This window comes from Pelophylax lessonae (assembly GCF_965119305.1).
Source record: "Pelophylax lessonae genome assembly, chromosome: 3".
In the NCBI taxonomy this organism is placed as follows: domain Eukaryota; kingdom Metazoa; phylum Chordata; class Amphibia; order Anura; family Ranidae; genus Pelophylax; species Pelophylax lessonae.
In genome coordinates this window covers 618,403,249-618,424,532 of record NC_138770.1, presented here as the reverse complement: position 1 = coordinate 618,424,532, position 21,284 = coordinate 618,403,249, and the positions used below count along the sequence as shown (strand labels likewise).

Below are 21,284 nucleotides of genomic sequence, written 5' to 3'. Positions count from 1 at the left end.
TCCCTAAAATGTTCCCACAAGGTTGGAAGCAATTGTCCAAAATTACTTTGTATGTTGTGGCAATAAAAAAAACCTTCACTGAAAACACCTGGACTCAATCATTTGAATGGGTTGTCTCATAGTTTTGGTCATAGAGTTTAGGTCCGAACAAAAAAGAACGGCAATTTGATCCCACTGCATCTCATTGAGTTAAAATGGTAAGTAAAGAAGCAGAAAATGTAAATTTAACAAATAGAGTTATATTGACCTCCCTCTTGCCTATTTATTTAAGATTGTTTTTTTTTTTGTTTACTGCCTAATTCCAGCCTTAGCCAAAATGATGTAAGATAATGCACACATGCACAGATAGATCATGCCATAGCCATATCAGAAGCATTTGCACACATGCCACATTGTCCCAACTGGAAGAGACCCACAGCATGACTGATGTCTGTGCATGCTTGCAGCATTTGGTACATGCGTAGACATGCCCTGGGCATCTCTGCCAGGTCTCAATAAAAAATGGCGATGCAGAAGAAGAGGTGTAAAGAGAGAACTTTTGCGTCAAGCAAGACAAAACTGGACTCCATGGTCTAGTAGGTGTGGGTTTTTTTTTTTTTTACGCAAGGACAAATGTTTATAATTTCTTTTTTGTTGGGGGGGGGGGGGGGTTATGACAGAGTGCAGTTCCTCTTTAATTGCTAACTGCAAGGCAAAATGCCTTTATTTTTCTATTTAAAGTGAACCAGGCTTCACTTTGTAAAGTGTGTATTGTCTGCTCCTTAGTTAATTCTACAACCCATATACCAGCAGGTACCAGACTGCAAACTGGTAACTGGTAGATGTGAAAAGCAGGGCAGTCTAAAAACAGGCGTTATTGGGTGCAATACATCTCTCTGAATATAGTGATGCCTTTCAGCAAACTCTGAATGGTGTTTTTATATTTGAGCTTCTTTTAAATACTCACAGGTAGAATGCAGTATAGAGGTGACATCAACACTGTGCAATAAACAATCATACAAAAAGGCAGAGTGTCACCTCTATGTCAGTGCTGGAAATATAAGGGAAATGCATATGTTTAAATGAACTTTGCATTAACTGCACATTGATTGTGTGATTAACTGTGATTCATAACAGGCAATTAGGATTCAAAGACATAATAAATCTTGATTATGTACATCATTCATAGCCAAGCATGAAGAGTGCACCGGGCACCATATTTCATCCGATTACCGGCACTGCCACACTCGCAGCAGGGCGAGGAAAACTTTCAGGACAAAAAGATTGAGAAGTCAGAACTATTTAAAAAAAAATCCATTCTGTCTATCTATCTATATCTTTTCTTGTGACTACACTGAAGAAATTACACTTTGCTACAATGTAAAGTAGTGAGTGTACAGTTTGTATAAAAGTGTAAATTTGCTGTCCCCTCAAAAGAACTCAACACACAGCCATTAATGTCTAAACCTCTGGCAACAAAAGTGAGTACACCCCTAAGTTAAAATGTCCAAATTGGGCCCAAAATGTCAATATTTTTAGTGGCCACCAGTATTTTCCGGAACTGCCCTAACCCTCTTGGGCATGGAGTTCACCAGATCATCACAGGTTGCCACTGGAGTCCTCTTCCACTCCTCCATGATGACATCATGGACCTGGTGGATGTTAGAGACCTTGCGCTCCTCCACCTTCCGTTTGAGGATGCCCAACAGATGCTCAATAGGGTTTAGGTCTGGAGACATGCTTGGCCAGTCCATCCTCTTTACCTTCAGCTTCTTTAGCAAGGAAGTGGTCATCTTAGAGGCGTGTTTAGGTTCATTATCATGTTGGAATACTGCCCTGTGGCCCAGTCACTGAAGAGAGGGGATCATGCTCTGCATGTTGACAGTACATGTTGACATTCATGGTCCCCTTAATGGACTGTAGCTCCCCAGTGCTGGCAGCACTCGTGCAGCCCCACACCATGAGATAGATAGATAGATAGATAGATAGATAGATAGATAGATAGATAGATAGATAGATAGATAGATAGATAGATAGATAGATAGATAGATAGATAGATAGATAGATAGATAGATAGATAGATAGATAGATAGATAGATAGATAGATATAATCTGCATATAACTTCAGAATCCAGTATCTCTGGATCAGTTTTTTGTGTGTCATATTTGGTTTTCACTGGAGGCAGCCTCAGCCTATATATTTGCTATTCACATATTCAGTTTGAATTTTCCCGATTTTTGACAGGTTTCCAAAAATGAAAATGCAAAGACAAATAGTAGCCAGGACAAGAGGGGGGAAGGAATTAAACTAGAGATGTTCTTTAACATTTGAGCATTGGTCCCCTCCAAATGTATTACACATAAATAATATATCTATGAAAATGTTACCTGTGAAATATGTGTTTGCAGGCAGGGTGGATGCTGGGAATTTGTAGTAGCCATGGCCTGGAAAGTGAGTCCCCTTGATATAGTCCATGTTACCTTCTATGGTCAGTGACGGCTCTGTTCTCTCTAGCTGATAGTATGGTGAAGGTCCATTAAGCTTTACAGGTGCAGACCAAGCAATCCTCATGGAAGTGCTATTGATCCCCTCTACCAGTGGTGGGTGTAAGTTTTCTGGTGCTGAAAGAAATCAAAGTTAATTGTCTTTAAAACCTGTAAAATTTTACAGGACAGAGAATGAAATTCTGTACATGAGGGGTATAAGACAAACAAATATAAATTAGAGACACTAATAAATATTACACATTATCATATGAACTTGAAAGCAGGATTAAACCTAAAAGCAAACATTTATTATATCGCAGCTTACTTATGCTTAGATGTGATAGCTGTATTAGTTTTCTTTTTTTAGACTTTTTTTCTTCTATTTTCATATGGTCATCTGACCAGTAAGTCTGTTGTTTTTCAAAAGAACATGCTCCTTTGCAGATGATGATGAGACAAACCATTTACACTGACAGTGGTGCTTACAATGATCGGTTTTATTTTTTTTTTTTTATGTAAAACCTTTATTCCAAAAGTAAAAGACTATTGCTGTAACTGCTTAGAAAGTGTGAGTTGGAGTTTGGCTTCAATTTGTTAGTGTTTTTAAATCTGCTAGTCCATCTAACACTTCCTTCTGCCCAAACTGACAATGCTGCTGTCCAAAGGTGCCCCCTCCCCCCATGGGGGAGATTTACTGGAAAGTAAACTGTAGAGTGTGAAATCTGGTGCCGCTGTGCATGGTAGCCAATCAGATTCTAAATTCATCTTGTTTCATTAAGCTTTGACAAAAAAAGCTGGAAGCTGATTGGTTTCTTTGCAGAGCTGCACCATATGTTGCACTCTCCAGTTTTAGTAAATCAACCCATGTGCTCCGTTATCCAGAGTGGGGGCACTCTAATACAGGAGGTGTGTTACTGGCCAGATCACTAGGTGAAAACAGAGGGGAAAAAGCCTTAGGCCCCTTTCACACAGGCGGACCGTTCAGATCTGCCTGTCTGTTTTTTTGGCGGATCTGAACGGTCCCCCCATGCATCTCTATCCGGGATCGGATGTCAGCGGAGACATGTCCGCTGACATCCGATCCGATCAGTCAAACCGACGGTCTGTTCCCATCCGATTCCCCCATAGAGATCTATGGGGCTGTGACAGCTGTGTCTCCAAACACAGTGCGGAGAACAGCTGTCATTCTCCTGCTCAGTGGGGGATCGGCGGATCGATCCCCCGCTGAGAAAAGCGGAGTCCGTTTGACGGACACACTGTGTGAAAGGAGCCTTAGGCCCCTTTCACACATACGGTCCGTTCAGTTCATCAGTTCAGTCACGCAGTGGCGTAGCGTGGGTTGTCAGTACCCGGGGCAAGGCAAGTAATTTGCGCCCCCTAACCCACGGGATTTAAGCACTCGAGTCCCTTCCACTAGATTAGTTAAAGAAACCCTTACCCCCTAAGCACATGTATTGTTTGTTATGAAAATAGTGATGCAATTAAAGTAAAATGCATCTAAATACAAGTTTGAATGACCAGCGTGCCCCCTTTCAATGCCGAGAGACCAACGTGCCCCCTTTCAATGCAGAGAGACCAGCGTGCCCCCTTTCAATGCAGAGAGACCAGCGTGCCCCCTTTCAATGCAGAATGACCAGCGTGCCCCCTTTCAATGCAGAATGACCAGCGTGCCCCCTTTCAATGCAGAATGACCAGCGTGCCCCTTTTCAACGCAGAGAGACCAGCATGCCCCCTTTCAATGCAGAATGACCAGCGTGGCCCCTTTGAATGCAGAGAGACCAACGTGCCCCCTTTCAATGCAGAATGACCAGTGTGCCCCCATTCAATGCAGAGAGACCAGCGTGCCCCCATTTAATGCAGAGAGACCAGCGTGGCCCCTTTCAATGCAAAATGACCAGCGTGCCCCCTTTCAATGCAGAGAGACCAGCGTGCCCCCTTTCAATGCAGAATGACCAGCGTGCCCCCTTTCAATGCAGAATGACCAGCGTGCCCATTTCAATGCAGAGAGACCAGCGTGCCCCCTTTCAATGCAGAGAGACCAGCGTGCCCCCTTTCAATGCAGAGAGACCAGCGTGCCCCCTTTCAATGCAGAATGACCAGCGCGCTCCCTTTCAATGCAGAATGACCAGCGTGCCCTCATTCAATGCAGGGAGACCAGCGTGCCCCCTTTCATTGCAGAGAGACCAGCGTGCCCCCTTTCAATGCAGAATGACCAGCGTGCCCCCATTCAATGCAGAATGACCAGCATGACCCCTTTCAATGCAGAATGACCAGTGTGCCCCCTTTCAATGCACAATGACCAGCATGCCCCCTTTCAATGCAGAATGACAAGCGTGCCCCCTTTCAATGCAGAATGACCAGCGTGCCCCCTTTCAATGCAGAGAGATCATCGTGCCCCCTTTCAATGCAGAGCGACCAGCGTGCCCCCTTCAATGCAGAGAGACTTACCTGCAGCGGCGGATTCTCCTCAGTCCCCTGCGTCTCCTCGGGTCCTGCTGCCGCCTCCTCGGCCAATGGCATGAGTTTGCCTTTTGGCCAATCAGGAAGCAGGTCTCGGACCCGCTTACTGATTGGCCAGGAGGAGGATCTGTGTGACAATAGCGAATTTTCATTTGCTATTGTCACACAATGGGTGGGCTCGGGGTGCACTTTTTTGAAGCCTATTAGAGCCTCTGGCTCTAATCAGGGGATAAAAAAAAAAAAAAAAAAAAAAACTCTGTGACAGCGCCAGGCTGCTGACTCACTCGCTACTAAACTGACTGAGCAGTGAGGAGAGGCAGCATAGGCGGGGCTTGGCTTGCATCACCACCCCACCCTACACCAATGGACAGGTGAGGCACAGTCCAGCCCCGCCCAGCCATTTTCAGCCATAGGGCGGCCCAGCCTAAAGATGGAGGCAGCCTGTCAGTTCCCCATGCATCTCTATGGGGGAAATTGAATGGGAACGGACCGTCGGTCCCATCCGATCCCATCCGATCCGCTGGACGGATGGAAAATAGGGTTTCCATCCGTCCAGATTTGACAGATCGAATCGGGTCGGATGTCAACGGACATGTCTCCGCTGCCATCCGATGCCCCATAGGAATGCATGGGGGGACCGTTCAGAGCTGCCAAAAAAACGGACAGGCGGATCTGAACGGTCCGCCTGTGTGAAAGGGGCTTTTCATCCATTTTTCATCCGTTTTTCATCCGTTTTTCGTCAGTTGTCATCCATTTTTCGTCAGTTGTTATCCGTTTTTCATCCGTTTTTCGTCAGTTGTTATCCGTTTTTCATCTGTTTTTCGTCAGTTGTTATCCATTTTTCATCCGTTGTCATCCGTTTTTCATCCATTTTCATCCGTTTTCATCCGTTGTCATCCGTTTTTCATCCGTTGTCATCCGTTTTTTGTCCGTTTCCATCCGTTTTCATCCGTTGTCATCCGTTTTTCGTCCGATCCGTTTTTTTTGGCGGATGAAAAATAGGGCATACATCCGTTCAAAAAAACGGACATTGACGGAAGCGGATGAAAACGGATGTTAACGTATGATCATCCTTTGTCATCTGTTTTTACATAGAGATACATTGATGTCCGTTTTTCATCCGTCAATGGATGAATGAAAAACGGACAAACAGACAGCATGTGTGAAAGGGGCCTAAAAAAAAAAAAGAAAAAGAAAGAAAACAAATGCAGCCACCATATCTAATGATTGGTAAGCTGCAATATATTACATTTTTGGTTTTGGATTTAATACCACTCGTATTCCAGATAGGAATCTTGGAAAATGAAAGTCAGATAGTTTGGAAAAAAAAAAAAGAAAGTCAGATCATAGTTATAATCAGGTAATAATTCAAGTGTTTTCTGTTTTTCTGTCTCAGCGAAGGGTATATGGCAAAGTGAATGTTAATTGATCACATAAACATATGTTCATTTTGATTAACCAATCACGTGTGGGGTAAATTAAAAAAAAAAAAAAAAAAAACACACAGGCTTTTTGCTAGCACTTGAAGGGGTATTCAGAGTGAACACAGCTTCACTTTATCTTCTATCATTCACTTTTCTCAATGAACAGCCTTTACCTCGGTCCCGGTCTTTCCGGCATTCACACTGGGGTTGATTTGCTAAAGGAGTAGGGACAGGTAACTTACTAAAATAAAAGTTAATTTTTCAAAGTGAGTGTTCACATATATTAGTGAATTAGAAGCTTTTGTTCACTTCATTCATCCAAGTAAAAATTCATTATGCATGATTAGGCATTCAAAGCTCGGACTTCACTGAAGCTGAAGGATTCTGTAATCCTTTTGTAAATCAACCCCCCAACAGTGCAGCCTAAAACTAGTAAGCCCCATTCTTCTCCTTTAGGACCCATTTATACTAATGCATCAAGGTAATGCGTGTGTTATCATGCCCATTACTGCAGCACTTGGTATCGCATATAACCTGCATTACTGCTTTGTTGGAACCGCAAACACACTAAGGCAATGCACCAGCTTTGCACTCCACATTACAAAAAAAGGTCTTGTTTTATTTTTAGCACCTAAGGATGTGCTGGCAGGCCAAATGATTTTGATGTGCTGCTTTGACGCAATGCATATTAACCACTTTACCACCGGAGGATTTTGCTGTCTTCCGTCCAGGCCACTTTTTGCGATTCGGCGCTGTGCGACTTCAACTGACAATTGCGCGGTCGTGCGACGCCGTACCCAAACGAAATTTACGTCCTTTTTTTCCCACAAACAGAGCTTTCTTTTGGTGTTATTTGATCACCTGTGCGATTTTTACTTTTTGCGCTATAAACAAAGCAAGAGCGTTTATTTTGAAAAAATAACAATATTTTTAACATTTTTTTATATGAAATTCCCCCCAAAAAAGATGTAAAAACCAATTTTTTTAAAAATTTTTGGCCAATTTGTTTTATGCTACATATGTTTGGTAAAAAAAATCGCAATAAGCGTATTTTGATTGGTTTGCGCAAAAGTTATTGCGTTTACTAACAAAGGGAAAGATTTCTGTCATTTTTGGTGTTTTTTTTTTAACGCGTAATGGCGGCGATCTGCGATTTTTTTTGCGGGACTGCGACATTGCGGCGGACAGATCGGACCCTTGACTGACATTTTTGACACTTTTGGGGGTACCAGTGACATTACTGCAGTAATCAGTGCTATATATATGCACTGTTACTGTAAAAATGACACTGGCAGGGAAGGGGTTAATTTTATTGGAGAGGGAGGGGTTAATGTATGCCTGGTGCTTACTGACGTGTAGGGGGGGAGGGGACTGAGTGAGTCATGGACAGATCGGATGTCCAGCTATGCTGAACAGTCCGATCTGTCACTCCCTGTCACTATGGAGATCCGCCCGCTGTGTTTACACACAGCGGGCGGATCTCCAGACTCGATCCCCGACGATCGGGTAAGAGCAGCGGCGATCGCCGCTGCTCCTCCCCTGGCCCGACTCCCGCTGTGAATGAAAACAGCGGGAGCGAGCCTCCGGCGGCGCGCAAGCGCCGCCCAGAAGGGGGAGTGTCCAATCACGTTAATACTACGTGGCTGGACGATAACGAACCACTCTGCCGCAGTAGTATTACTGTGAGCGGTTGTAGAGTGGTTAAGGCAGAACATAAACATACCTCACAACTTTTTGAGATCGCAATGAGGAACACCTATCAGCAAAAGTATGCAGGCATTGGGCACACCCCCTGCCATGCCCTCTTAAAGGAAAATTATGCAAAAAAAAAAGATTAGTTAAACCCACATGTACATTTTTTACCACTGCAATTGCTTTATATTGGCTTTTCAAATTTACAAATGTAGCCATTTAGAAATTGGATGAAAGGTTTAGCACTGGGAAACACTTTTTAAACGATAAATAGTGTATTTTACTTAGTGTTGTATATACAACTTTAAAGATTTGACCAAAATGAGGGACAAACGAGGAGGAAAGAGGGTCAGAGGGGCAGTGCAGTTGATGGTTTTCAAGCACTTCGGGCACCTTGTATACTTTTTAAACACATTTATGCACTTTTATGGACATTTGAAGCAATGATGCACCTATAGTTGCGGAATATTTAGCACTTTATTTAAGCATTGTTGTATTTATTCATTAACTATTTATTATAGCACTGTTTTATTTACTTCTTATGCATATATATATATATATATATGTATATATATATATATATATATATATATATATATATATATATATATATATATACTCTATATGTAGTTTTATATAGTATACACACACATACAGAAAAGCAATTTAAAGCCTATGGAAACAGTTACTTAGGAGGAAATGTACTAAAACCAAAGCACTCAGAATCTGGTGAACCTGTGCAGGGTAGCCAATCAGCTTCTAACTTGAGCTTGTTCAGTTATGCTTTGACAAAAAGCCTGGAAGCTGATTGGTTTCTATGCAGATTTTGCACCACACAGTTTTAGTAAATAACCCCCTTAGCATCTATTTATTCAAAACCCATGAGTGAAATACATAAACCCATAACAATACATCACAGATGACAGTCAACTGATCTAACTGCAATAAAACCCTGAAAACTAAAATTTGATTTGTTGGTTTAAGTTAGCTGTTACATTTCTTGTTCTCAGTGTAGTGTCCAATTATAATATCAAAATGTATTTATATACTCTGTATAAGCAGTAAAACAACTTTAAAGTAAGCCCTCACTGACCTATGTAGCTATAGGCATTGTAGAAAAATGAATCTTCACAATTTATAGCAGAGGTACTAAAATCACAGATCATCTCCGTTTGTTTTTTCCATTAGGAATTTGGCTGACTTTCAGCCTTCTAATAGATACAGACAGCAGATTCTCTAAACTGTTACAATAAGGCTTCATTCAGATGGGCGATGACACCCGTTTTGCATGCAGGCCGAGTTTGTTATTGCACCTGTATCTGAGGTGGGTGCAGATGCAGCGGCTGTACAGACACAGCTGGACCCAGCCACATGTCAAAATGTGAACACGGATTTGAACACACATTGCCTGGCACATTGTGGCTTGCGGCTGTGTCCAGCTGTGTCTGTGCAGCTGCTGTGTCTGCATCCACTTCTATAGCCTGTCTGCACGCAGCTCAGGGTGGATACAGGTGCAATTACAAATACTGCTTGAATGTGTAACAGGTTTCAACGCCTGTCTGAAAAATTCTAAGATTAAAATTGATGTCAGAGTCTTTGGTGTGTTCTTTGATGATGAATTATTCCACAGAACAAGCAGCTAGAGGGGTAAGGGATGCCTGGTTTTGAAGCTATTTTTCTGCTTGTTAAGATGATGTTAAAGTGTGCTTTAAAGTTTTTCATTTGTGTGACAAATACAGTCAAAATACAGTATATAGCATGTGCAACTTTCTCAATGTGTAAGAAGGGGCCCCATTGCTGATAACATGACTATACTGACCAATCAGAACTGCACTGATCCATTCCGTAGTCCCTATGAAAAAATTAGAAAGAACAGCATGGTATTCAAACCCCCAGGACCAATGCACTGGGCTATATGAGCGTTAAAAATGCATCACCCACAGAGGTGAGTGCAGCAGGAACAGGATGGGTGGGAAGGGTGTGGGATGTAATGGCACTTTTCCACTGCAAGTACCGGCTAGTACCGGCTCGGCTCTACTCGGCCCTGCTTGGCCCGGTTTGCTTTTCCACTGCGGTACCGCATGGTATAGTATCGGAACGGTTCGGTACGGTACGGTATAGGTTTGCTTTTCCACTAAAGTAGTACTAAAGTTAAGTGGGTGGGATAACAACGGGGTGGGTGTGATTCTCTGACCAATCAGTGGCTAGTAGTGACTGCATGCAAAGGATTGTGGGATATGGTACCAGTTTGGTACCTGTTGGAACCACAATCGAGTAGGTACTGTTTTTTCAGAGCCGTACCGTACCGTACCGTTCGGTTCCATGCAGTGGAAAAGCAAACCTATACCGTACCGTACCGAACCGTTCCGACCCTATACCATGCGGTACCGCAGTGGAAAAGCACAAAAGGGTGCCGAACCGGTACAGTTCCATGCAGTGGAAAAGTGCCATAAGTTCACCTTTTAATTTTTTCTGAAAAGGGGAACATTCACTTTACGGTAATTTCCAGCAAAGAATTAAGATTTTAACATGTGTGCAAAAAATAATTGGTTAATATAATTTTCTCTATTAACTGCACTGCATTTCCCCAAAATAATAAATGCTTCTAAAATCTGCCAATTTTTGTTGTGGAGTTGCCGATAGAAACTGCTTCTCCATTTAACCTCCCTGGCGGTATGATTGTTTCGGATTTTAGGTGCTGAAAGCGGTACCATTATTTTGCATGTAATTCTTAAGCACGAGCAACCCAAACCAACTATTTACATATGATTTTTTTTTATTGTGCATTCTTCTTTATAACATCTCGGGTACGATAAAGTTTGAAACGCAAAATCATAAATTATAATATAATAAATAACTATAAAAAAGTTAAAGTGCGTATATATATATATATATATATATATATATATATATATATGTACACATACGTATATTATATATATATATATATATATATATATATATGTATATATATATATATATATATATGTGCGTGTATGTATATATAGATATATATATATATCTATATATATCTATGTACAGTAAAACTGCAGGAAAGGGCACTGAGTAGCAAACTAATGTCAATTAAAGAGGTTGTACACTCGTTTAAAATTTTTTATTTTTTTTTACAACCTGCAAGAGAAACGCATAATGAGCTAGTATGCATCGCATACTAGCTCATTATGAAATACTTACCTTAGAACGATTCCGGGATCGCGGCATCCGGCCATCTGATTGGCCAGAGCCGCGGTGACGTCACTCCCGCGCACGCGCGCGGGAGCCGACGGTCACGGCACGGGGCTCTGAAGGAACGGCATGATCAGCCGTTCCTTCAGAGCGCATGCGCCAGTGACGTCACTGGCTGCATTAAAGGTAAATATCTCCTAAACGGTACATGTTTAGGAGATATTTACAGTACCTATAGGTAAGCCTTATCATAGGCTTACCTATAGGTACAACTTCCCGAGGAGGGTTTACTTCCTCTTTAATTTTATTTTGGAATGTAATCCAATAGGATTACAATATATCAGTGTGTTTGTATGTTTTACTTTTCAAATTTGCCGCCGGTTCCACCCCCCTGCGAGTGTCACGTCGCGGGAGACGGAAGCCAGGGCTCACAGCATCGGGCGGAAGATCCGGCCGCCGTATGCTGCAGGGACACATCGCGGGATCCCGGGGACAAGGTAAGCAACCTCAGGATCCAGCAATGCTCCCTGACGGTACCCCGAGTGTGGCTCTGGGTTACCGCTAATGGCACTGAAATTCCACCCCGAGCCACACTCTGAAATACCGCTAATGAGGTAAATCACCCTTTGGCTGCATCATTAGTTGAGAAGAGGGGCCATCTTTGGACTAAGCCTTTTCTGGCACTTTTTGTTTACAAGTAAACCTCAGTATTTTTTGCTAGAAAATTACTTAGAACTCCCAACCATTTTATATATATATAAAAATAACCCCAGTAAACCACTTTAAAGCCGCTTTGTGTGTATATATATATATATATATATATATATATATATATATATATATATACGTATTGCAGTCTTGCACTTTTCCTTATAATAGGGGGGAGTACCGCGCTTAAAAGGTGCTTAGTGCATGTTATTCATACTAATTACATTTAATAATTTACTTTCAGTGCTTTCAAATGTTTATAATAAAATATAAATATTCTCCAGTGCATAAAATTATATAAATATTCTCCAGTGCATAAAATTTAAAAAAATTCTCATTAATAAATAAAATATTTCTTACAAGTGATGTAAATATGTGCTATAAACAATCCTTAAATATATCAAAATTTGTAAAAATAAAGTGCCAGTGATAAATTATGTGCTTATAAGTTTCCAATAATTAAATAATTCAAAAGTGAAAAAGTGCCAAAGTGTCCTTATATATATAGATAAAATGGTGTATATTCAGACGCCTTTTCTTTCCCAAAATTCATGCAGGTGCTCTTCCATGCAGTGGCCACTAGGTGTCCTAAGCGCTCACCTCAATTGGCTTTATAACCAGCTTTGTATGGTATCATATGTAATCCTCCTTTTCTATGGTTGATGGGTCCGGTCACTAATTCTCACACTTATCCCGTTTAACACGATATTCCAGGGGGTGTGTGTGGAGCCTTTGAATCTCCAAAATAAATGGGGCCACAATAGTGAGGTACCGTTTGGTGATTTTATTAAAAGAGATTAAAAATAACAGACTCACATTTTCCTTCGTCTTTGCCAATGCATAACAATTGTAATGTCGCTACGTCACTTCCGGTTTGGCGTCCTACGCGTTACGCTGCGTGCCCACACAGCTTCTTCCAGGGATCCCTGGAAGAAGCTGTGTGGGCACGCAGCGTAACGCGTAGGACGCCAAACCGGAAGTGACGTAGCGACATTACAATTGTTATGCATTGGCAAAGACGAAGGAAAATGTGAGTCTGTTATTTTTAATCTCTTTTAATAAAATCACCAAACGGTACCTCACTATTGTGGCCCCATTTATTTTGGAGATTCAAAGGCTCCACACACACCCCCTGGAATATCGTGTTAAACGGGATAAGTGTGAGAATTAGTGACCGGACCCATCAACCATAGAAAAGGAGGATTACATATGATACCATACAAAGTTGGTTATAAAGCCAATTGAGGTGAGCGCTTAGGACACCTAGTGGCCACTGCATGGAAGAGCACCTGCATGAATTTTGGGAAAGAAAAGGCGTCTGAATATACACCATTTTATCTATATATATAAGGACACTTTGGCACTTTTTCACTTTTGAATTATTTAATTATTGGAAACTTATAAGCACATAATTTATCACTGGCACTTTATTTTTACAAATTTTGATATATTTAAGGATTGTTTATAGCACATATTTACATCACTTGTAAGAAATATTTTATTTATTAATGAGAATTTTTTTTAATTTTATGCACTGGAGAATATTTATATAATTTTATGCACTGGAGAATATTTATATTTTATTATAAACATTTGAAAGCACTGAAAGTAAATTATTAAATGTAATTAGTATGAATAACATGCACTAAGCACCTTTTAAGCGCGGTACTCCCCCCTATTATAAATTTCTGAATTGCGTAGGTTACCAATAATAGTACCTGCAGCTTTAAAGGAATTTAGGATTCATATAGAGTGACAGCGCGAGAATTTCACCAACCCAATATATTTTAACTTGCACTTTTCCTTGTCAGGTCTATTTTAAATCAAACATAACCCACCAATGTATTCCCTTAAAAAAAAAAATGCACAGACTGGTTTTCAATTCATCTATATTTATGTTAGAATTAAAATAAAAAAAAGAAGAAGAGAAAGACAACAGCTTTACTATCAAGCACATTATTAAATTAATTTGTGTCATTCAAACTGAACATGACACAAGTCGCGACTTCCTTTATGTGCCGGTAAGGTGAACTGTCATTGCCGTAATTTGATTATCTTAAGGTTTACGACAATTTAATAACATCAAACAGTCTGAAATGCAAGCAAAACGAGTTGATCAGGATGCAAACAGATTCCGCTATGTATTATTTATTCCTTATAACGGACGAATGTGGCTTTGTCATGCCTGCGGTGACAACACACCCAAATCACATATAAATGGCCTTTGTATGGAGGGGAAGAGCCCTTACTAACCAAACTTGGAGCTCTTCTAAGGACTCGGCAATTAACTGCTGAAATGCATCATAACACTACCTTCCTTGACAGCGAGATATTGATTTTTTAATCATTTTCAAGTCTTCTCACAGCACAAATAAATGTACTACAGTTACAGTTAATGCACTGTGTACATTAAATAGCAGCTCCATTCAATTTATTATTTTCTGATAAGTAAATATACTTGAGGTGGATTTAAAGAGCATCAGGATACTAATATGTTGCCAACTTGCTTTTGTAGGTGAAATCTCCAGATTTGTCAATTCCATTCACTGCTTTGTGTCAATGACCTATGGCAAGCATGGAGTCAGAAGTTAGGACTTCATCAGTTTTCGCCGGGCCAACTAACTGAACAATAAAGAAAGCTTACACATCACAACCCCGATGCTCGCACAAGTTGTCAGTGGCAGTTCCCTTTCTTCTGGGCTGACAAATTCCCTTAAAGCGTAACTCTACTTTTGTTGAGAAAAAAACATTCCCCTTTGGGTGATCTCTGTACATTACAAGGATTTTAACAAACTTTGTTGCAGATTCCTACCTTTTCTTATTCTGAAGAAATCATTGTATGTGTCTCTGTGCCTCTGTGCTGAGTGGGTCAAATGGGAGTGGTTTCATAATTATTTATCAGCTGTGGCAGCTGCAGAGCTCAAATTAGGGAAGCTGCTGGCCCTGCATCCCTTTAGACATGTCCCTATTGGGAGTATCTCAGCAAAAATGACATTGTTGCAGGGGATGCAAGAAATCTGACTTGTATCTTAGTACAGACTTCTGGGAAAATTGATGAGCCAATCACACAAGCAGGAAATTATGTTTTTAGGGTGTGGTCAGTATACATTCTGTGTACAGAACACCTCCATTTAGCCATATTGCATTGCATTTTCAGAAAATACAACAGCTGCAGATTGAAAAGGAAAGGTAATTTTTAATAACATTCAATTACAATATGATTTGTGTCGCAATTGTATACGCTATATTGTTTTTTCTTTGTTTGCTATTTTTTTCCCCACAAAAGTGTAGTTACCCTTTAACCGCTTCCGGACCACCAACCGCCTTTTTACTGCGGCAGTACGGCCCTCCTGCATGAACCGATGTAGACCTTCATCGGTCACGCACAGGCAGCTAGGGAGCGAGCATGCCCCGCCGGCGGCGCACTCCTACCCCCACTCGGCAGCGGGGATGCCGATGCACGGGGCAGGTGGCTCCGATTGCCGCCTTACACCCGCGATCGATCCCCGCTGAGAGAGAAGAACGGTCAGCTGTTGTAAACACAGCCGACCATTCTTCTCCCTGGAATGATCAGAGAGCCCCTGTGATCCTTCTATATAGGATCACAGGTCTCTATGATGATTTCACAAGCCACGCCCCCCACAGTTAGAATCACTCCCCTAGGCTCAAATTTAACACCTTGATCCCCGCACAGTTTTAACCCCTTCCCTGCCAGTGTCATTATTACAGTTACAGTAACAGTGCATATTTGTAGCACTGATTACTGTAGTAATGTAACTGGTCCCCCCAAAAGTGTCAGAAATGTCAGTCAAGGGTTTGATCTGTCGGCTGCAATGTCGCAGTCCCGCTAAAAATCGCAGATCGCCGCCAAGCACGCTATGCTTTGTGAATGGCCCAGCGGCCGGGGAAGAAGAAGGGGAACGAACTTTCGGGAAAACCTTGCCACGGTGGAGTCTCCCGGAAGTGTGGACAGGTACCTGTCAAAAACAGGTACCAGCTCCCCCCCCCCCCCCCCCGGAAAGGTGCCAAATGTGGCAGCGGAGGGGGGGAGGAAGCAAACAGGAAGAGCTTCCCTTTTTGGGTGGAGCTCCACTTTAATTCTGTCCATAAATTCTTAGGATCAGCAGTTACACCTTCTCCTTAGAAGTAGATAAAAGGTGAGAAATATATATATTTTTAATGTGGTTATGCTTTGGGAACACATGACACCCATATATACCTTTTCTCAAATTTTACTGCTAACAGCGAAGTATGCTTTAAATGTAAACCTAATCAGTGCAATCTTACATAAGTATGAACATGTCATTTCTAAAGGCATTTTTAATATTTTTAAATTTGCAGCTTTAAATAAAATAATTCCTGGTGATCCTGCCATGATTATGGCTCAAGTAGTGGTCCTGTCATTAGTAGTGTTCTTCCCTCATGTAACAGTGGTCCTGTCATAGGTAATGGTCCTAGCTCAGGTAGTGGTCCTGTCATAGATAGTGTTCTTGGTTCAGGTAATTCTTCTTTCATCGGTAGCGGTCTTAGCTTAGACAGTGATCCTGTTATAGGTAGTACTCCTAGCTCAGGTAGTGGTCCTGTCAAGGTAGTGGACCTAGCTCAGGTAGTGGTCCTATCATAGGTAGTGGACCTAGCTCAGGTAGTGATCCTGTCAAGGTAGTGGACCTAGCTCAGGTAGTGGTCCTGTCAAGGTAGTGGACCTAACCCAGGTAGTGGTCCTGTCATAGGTAGTGGACCTAGCTCAGGTAGTGATCCTGTCAAGGTAGTGGACCTAGCTCAGGTAGTGGTCCTGTCAAGGTAGTGGACCTAGCTCAGGTAGTGGTCCTGTCATAGGTAGGGGACCTAGCTCAGGTAGTGATCCTGTCAAGGTAGTGGACCTAGCTCAGGTAGTGGTCCTGTCAAGGTAGTGGACCTAGCTCAGGTAGTGGTCCTGTCATTAGTAGTGTTCTTCCCTCTTGTAACAGTTGTCCTTTCATATGTAATGGTCCTAGCTTAGGTAGTGGTCCTGTCTTAGGTAATGGTCCTAGCTCAGGTAGTGGTCCTGTCATACGTAATGGTCCTAGCTCAGATAGGGGTCCTGTCATAGATAGTGTTCTTGGTTCAGGTCATTCTTCTTTCATCGGTAGTGGTCTTAGCTTAGACAGTGATCCTGTTATAAGTAGTACTCCTTGCTCAGGTAGTGGTCCTGGCATAGATAGTGGCCCTGGCTCAGGTAGTGGTCCCGTCATAGTTAGTGGCCCTGGCTCGGGTAGTAGTCCTGGAATGTGTAAAAGGAGAACTTCTCCTCCCCCATTCTACAAAACCTGGGGCTCCCAGTAATGTCTTCTGAACCTGGCTACTGGCTCATCATTGTTATGAGCAGTCTGACTAAACAGTAATAATAAAGCACAGGAGTATGGGAAGCTAGGGCAAAGCCCCTTCTTCCAAGCTAAGGACATATTAGCAAAGCACCCAGGATGAAAGGGGGCCCCGTAGCTGCCTAAATGTATGTACAACTGTCTATAGGTCTCCACTGCTGGGGGGCAGTTTAAGGCACTTTAAAATGTTCAAACGTTAAATTTAATAGGCATTAGCTCTTTACAAGTTTTTCCACTTGCAAGGTGGGTTCCCTTAAAGTCTACACCTATTGGGCTAGATCACATGTGTCAAACACAAGGCCCGCGGGCCAAATGCGGCCCTCCAGGCCATTTTTTATGGCCCTCGCACCTCTCCTGCAGCTGCGGCAACCCCCTCATCTCCGCCCCCACCTTGTAACAGCAGTCGGCAGCAGGGAGGACAGAAATCATCATACAGATTCTGTGCCTCTCTGTACAGCGCAGCACCCCCTCGTATCTGCCTCCCCTGGTCTCCTGCATTAAGCAAACTCCAGCCCTCCTCTGGTCCTCCTCCAGACCCTGCACTTTCTGCTTCCCAGCTCCATTCCCAGCTTCTTCCAGGCAGGAGCACAAGGTAATGGAGGTGCACTGTGATATAAGGGAGGGTGGGGAACTATTGACTTCTGATGGTGGGGGGGGCTCTTGACATCTTATGTTAGGCTGGGTTCAAACTATTGTGATGTCAGACATTGCATGTGAGTTGCGCCGCATTGCTGTGCAGATCACATGCGATGTCTGTGCAAGGCAAATTCAGCCATACAGATTGTGTGGCTAAACATGCATCGCATTTGGACAAAAATGGTGCAGGACCCTTTTTTTGGTCCGCACTGGAATTGGATCGCATGGGTGTTCACACACATGCAATCTGATTCCTGTACCATTTGACAGTTTGTACTGCGATCTGCAAACCGATCTGGGGGCGCCATGAACTTTGTATTGACACCTGCAGCAGTTCACATAGGGCAGTGTGAACTGCCTGTGAGAGACATTCCAAAACTGGAATCGCACTGATTCCTGCATCGCAAAAGTGTGAGCCCAGCCTAAGAGGGAAGTGGGATACTCTGGACATCTAGTCTTGCAAATACAACAGGCCCTTTGAGGGCAAACACAATGCTGACGCGGCCCGAAATTGAGTTTGACACCCCTGGGCTAGATAAACTGAGATTGGCGGTTGTTGTAGAATGTGAACTGTCACATGTGACCTCCTATTGTGGTGCATTGTATGTCAAATAAAATACTGAGGTTGATTTACTAAAACTGGAGAGTACAACATCTGGTTCAGCACTGCATAGAAACCAATCAGCTTCCAGGTTTTTTTTTTTTTGTCGAAGCTTAATTGAACAAGCTGAAGTTAAAAGCTGATTGGCTACCATGCACAGCTTCATCATAATTTGCATTCTCCAGTTTTAGTAAATCAACTCCATTATGTTGCAGTACATATAATTTATTTGGTACATAGAATTTGTAACTGTCTTGCAACATCGTCCACTTGGTACAAATATTTGCCACACCTTCAGTATTTTATCTGGCCCATTGTGGTTATATGGATTCTCAATGCAATAGCAAAACCTGTAAGCCTTCCTGCTATGTCTAACAGATGATCCATAACCCATAGCAAATTTATTGAACTTTTGAAATATGTGTAATGGATGAAGTAGACTGATCAGAGATTATGTAAGAGTAGCAACTTTCAACTGTCTTCTAAACCTTTTTTCATATTTACAGTTAATCTGCTTTAGGACCTCCTATACCCAGGGTGGGTATGGGGAAAAATCAAGAGAGTAGCCTAAAAACATTAAATGAGGATATATGTAACCGGTCAAAATTAAGAGGTTTGTATACCAATGCCAGAAGCCTGGCCAACAAGATGGGAGAGCTGGAGCTGCTGATGTTTGAGGAGGACTTAGATTTTGTGGGGATAACAGAGACTTGGTTTGACAGCTCTCATGACTGGATGGCGACCATTCAGGGGTATTCCCTTTATCGCAGAGATAGAGAGGGTAAAAAAGGGGGAGGGGTATGTCTGTATATTAAGAACAGTATACAGGTAAATATGAGGGATGATATTAATAATGGAGCTAAGGACGAGGCAGAATCCCTATGGGTAGAGCTTCAAAGGGAAGGCACGGTGGGGAAGGTAATATTGGGCGTATGCTATAGGCCCCCCAACCAGAGGGAGGAGGGGGAGGTGGACCTCATTTTACAGATAGGATTGGCAGCAAGGACGGGAAACGTCATTATAATGGGGGACTTTAATTATCCAGATATAGACTGGGCAGAAGGAACCGCACACTCAGCCAAGGCTAGGCAGTTCCTAAATGTTTTGCAGGACAATTTCATGGGTCAGATGGTGAATGCACCGACGAGAAAAGATGTGGTACTTGACCTGCTGATTACCAACAATTCAGACCTGATCACGGATATAGAAATACGGGACAACTTAGGAAACAGTGACCATAGGTCAATAAGTTTCAGTATTAATTACAGTTATAGGAAGCAGAGGGGTAATATAAGGACGTTGAATTTCAAAAGAGCCAATTTACCAAAACTGCGCTCGCTGCTAGAAAATATCAATTGGGATAGAACCATGGGAACAAAGAACACGGAGGAAAAATGGGAGTGCTTCAAGAGCATACTTAACAAAGGGATTGACCAGTGCATTCCAAAGGGAAATAAATTTAAAAGAGCAAAATTAAACCCTGGGTGGCTAAACTCCAACATAAAAATGCATATTAGTGCTAAAGAAAAGGCCTTCAAAAAATACAAGACTGAGGGGTCATTGGCAGCATTTAATCATTACAAAGAGTGTAATAAGAAATGTAAAGGCGAAATCAGGGCGGCTAAAATAGAACATGAGAGACATATAGCGGAGGAGAGTAAAAAGAACCCCAAGAAGTTCTTTAAGTATATAAACAGTAAGAAAGCGAGGCCAGAACACATTGGCCCCATAAAAGATGACAAAGGTAATATGGCCACTGAGGACAAAGAAAAGGCAGAAGTGTTAAATCATTTCTTCTCTTCAGTCAGTAAGGCCGAACTAAACAACACACCTCAGGAAATGCCGCCATGGCTAACAGAAGATAGACTTAGAACTAAACTAGAGAAACTTAACATAAATAAATCACCGGGACCGGATGGCTAAAGAGCTCAGCCAGGTGATTGCCAGACCCTTATTCTTGATCTTTAAGGATAGTTTACAGATGGGTATGGTGCCAGCTGATTGGAAAAAAGCCAACGTGGTACCAATATTTAAAAAGGGGCCGAGATATATCCCGGGTAACTATAGGCCGGTCAGCCTAACATCTGTAGTCTGCAAGATTTTGGAGGGGATATTAAGGGACCATATACAAGACTTTAGTAATGAAAACTGTATTATTAGTAGCAATCAGCATGGATTTATGAAAAATCGTTCTTGCCAAACCAATCTATTAACCTTCTACGATGAAGTGAGCTGCCACCTAGATAAAGGTAAGCCGGTGGATGTGGTGTATCTGGACTTTGCAAAGGCCTTTGACACCGTTCCCCACAAACGCTTACTGTACAAACTAAGGAAGGTAGGTATGGACCATAAGGTGAGTACCTGGATAGAGAACTGGCTCCAGGGGAGAGTCCAGAGGGTGATGATTAATGGGGAGTACTCGGATTGGGCGGGTGTGGAAAGTGGGGTCCCCCAGGGTTCGGTCCTGGGACCAATCCTGTTTAATTTATTCATAAATGATCTAGAGGAGGGGATATCTTGTACAATCTCGGTATTTGCAGATGATACTAAATTAGGCATGCCAATATCTTCTATGCAGGATGTGGAAACCTTTCAAGCAGACCTGAACAAAATAACGGGGTGGGCAACTACATGGCAGATGAGGTTTAATGTTGAAAAATGTAAAGTAATGCACTTGGGTGCCAGAAACCAGAAAGCAAGCTACTCACTAGGGGGGGAACCTTTGGGTGAGTCTAAGATGGAAAAAGACTT

The 21,284-nt window shown here is 42.3% G+C and overlaps 1 protein-coding gene across 1 annotated transcript in view; it reads right to left on the bottom strand.

The window, feature by feature from the left end:
• USH2A (usherin) overlaps positions 1-21,284 on the bottom strand; it is a gene marked incomplete at its 5' end in the record, with an annotated part of 1,334,617 nt that overhangs the window by 937,520 nt on the left and 375,813 nt on the right. The window contains one exon of the mRNA XM_082250984.1: positions 2,368-2,601. Within this exon, the coding sequence (XP_082107110.1) occupies positions 2,368-2,601 (234 nt within the window). The remainder of the gene's footprint in view (positions 1-2,367; positions 2,602-21,284) is intronic.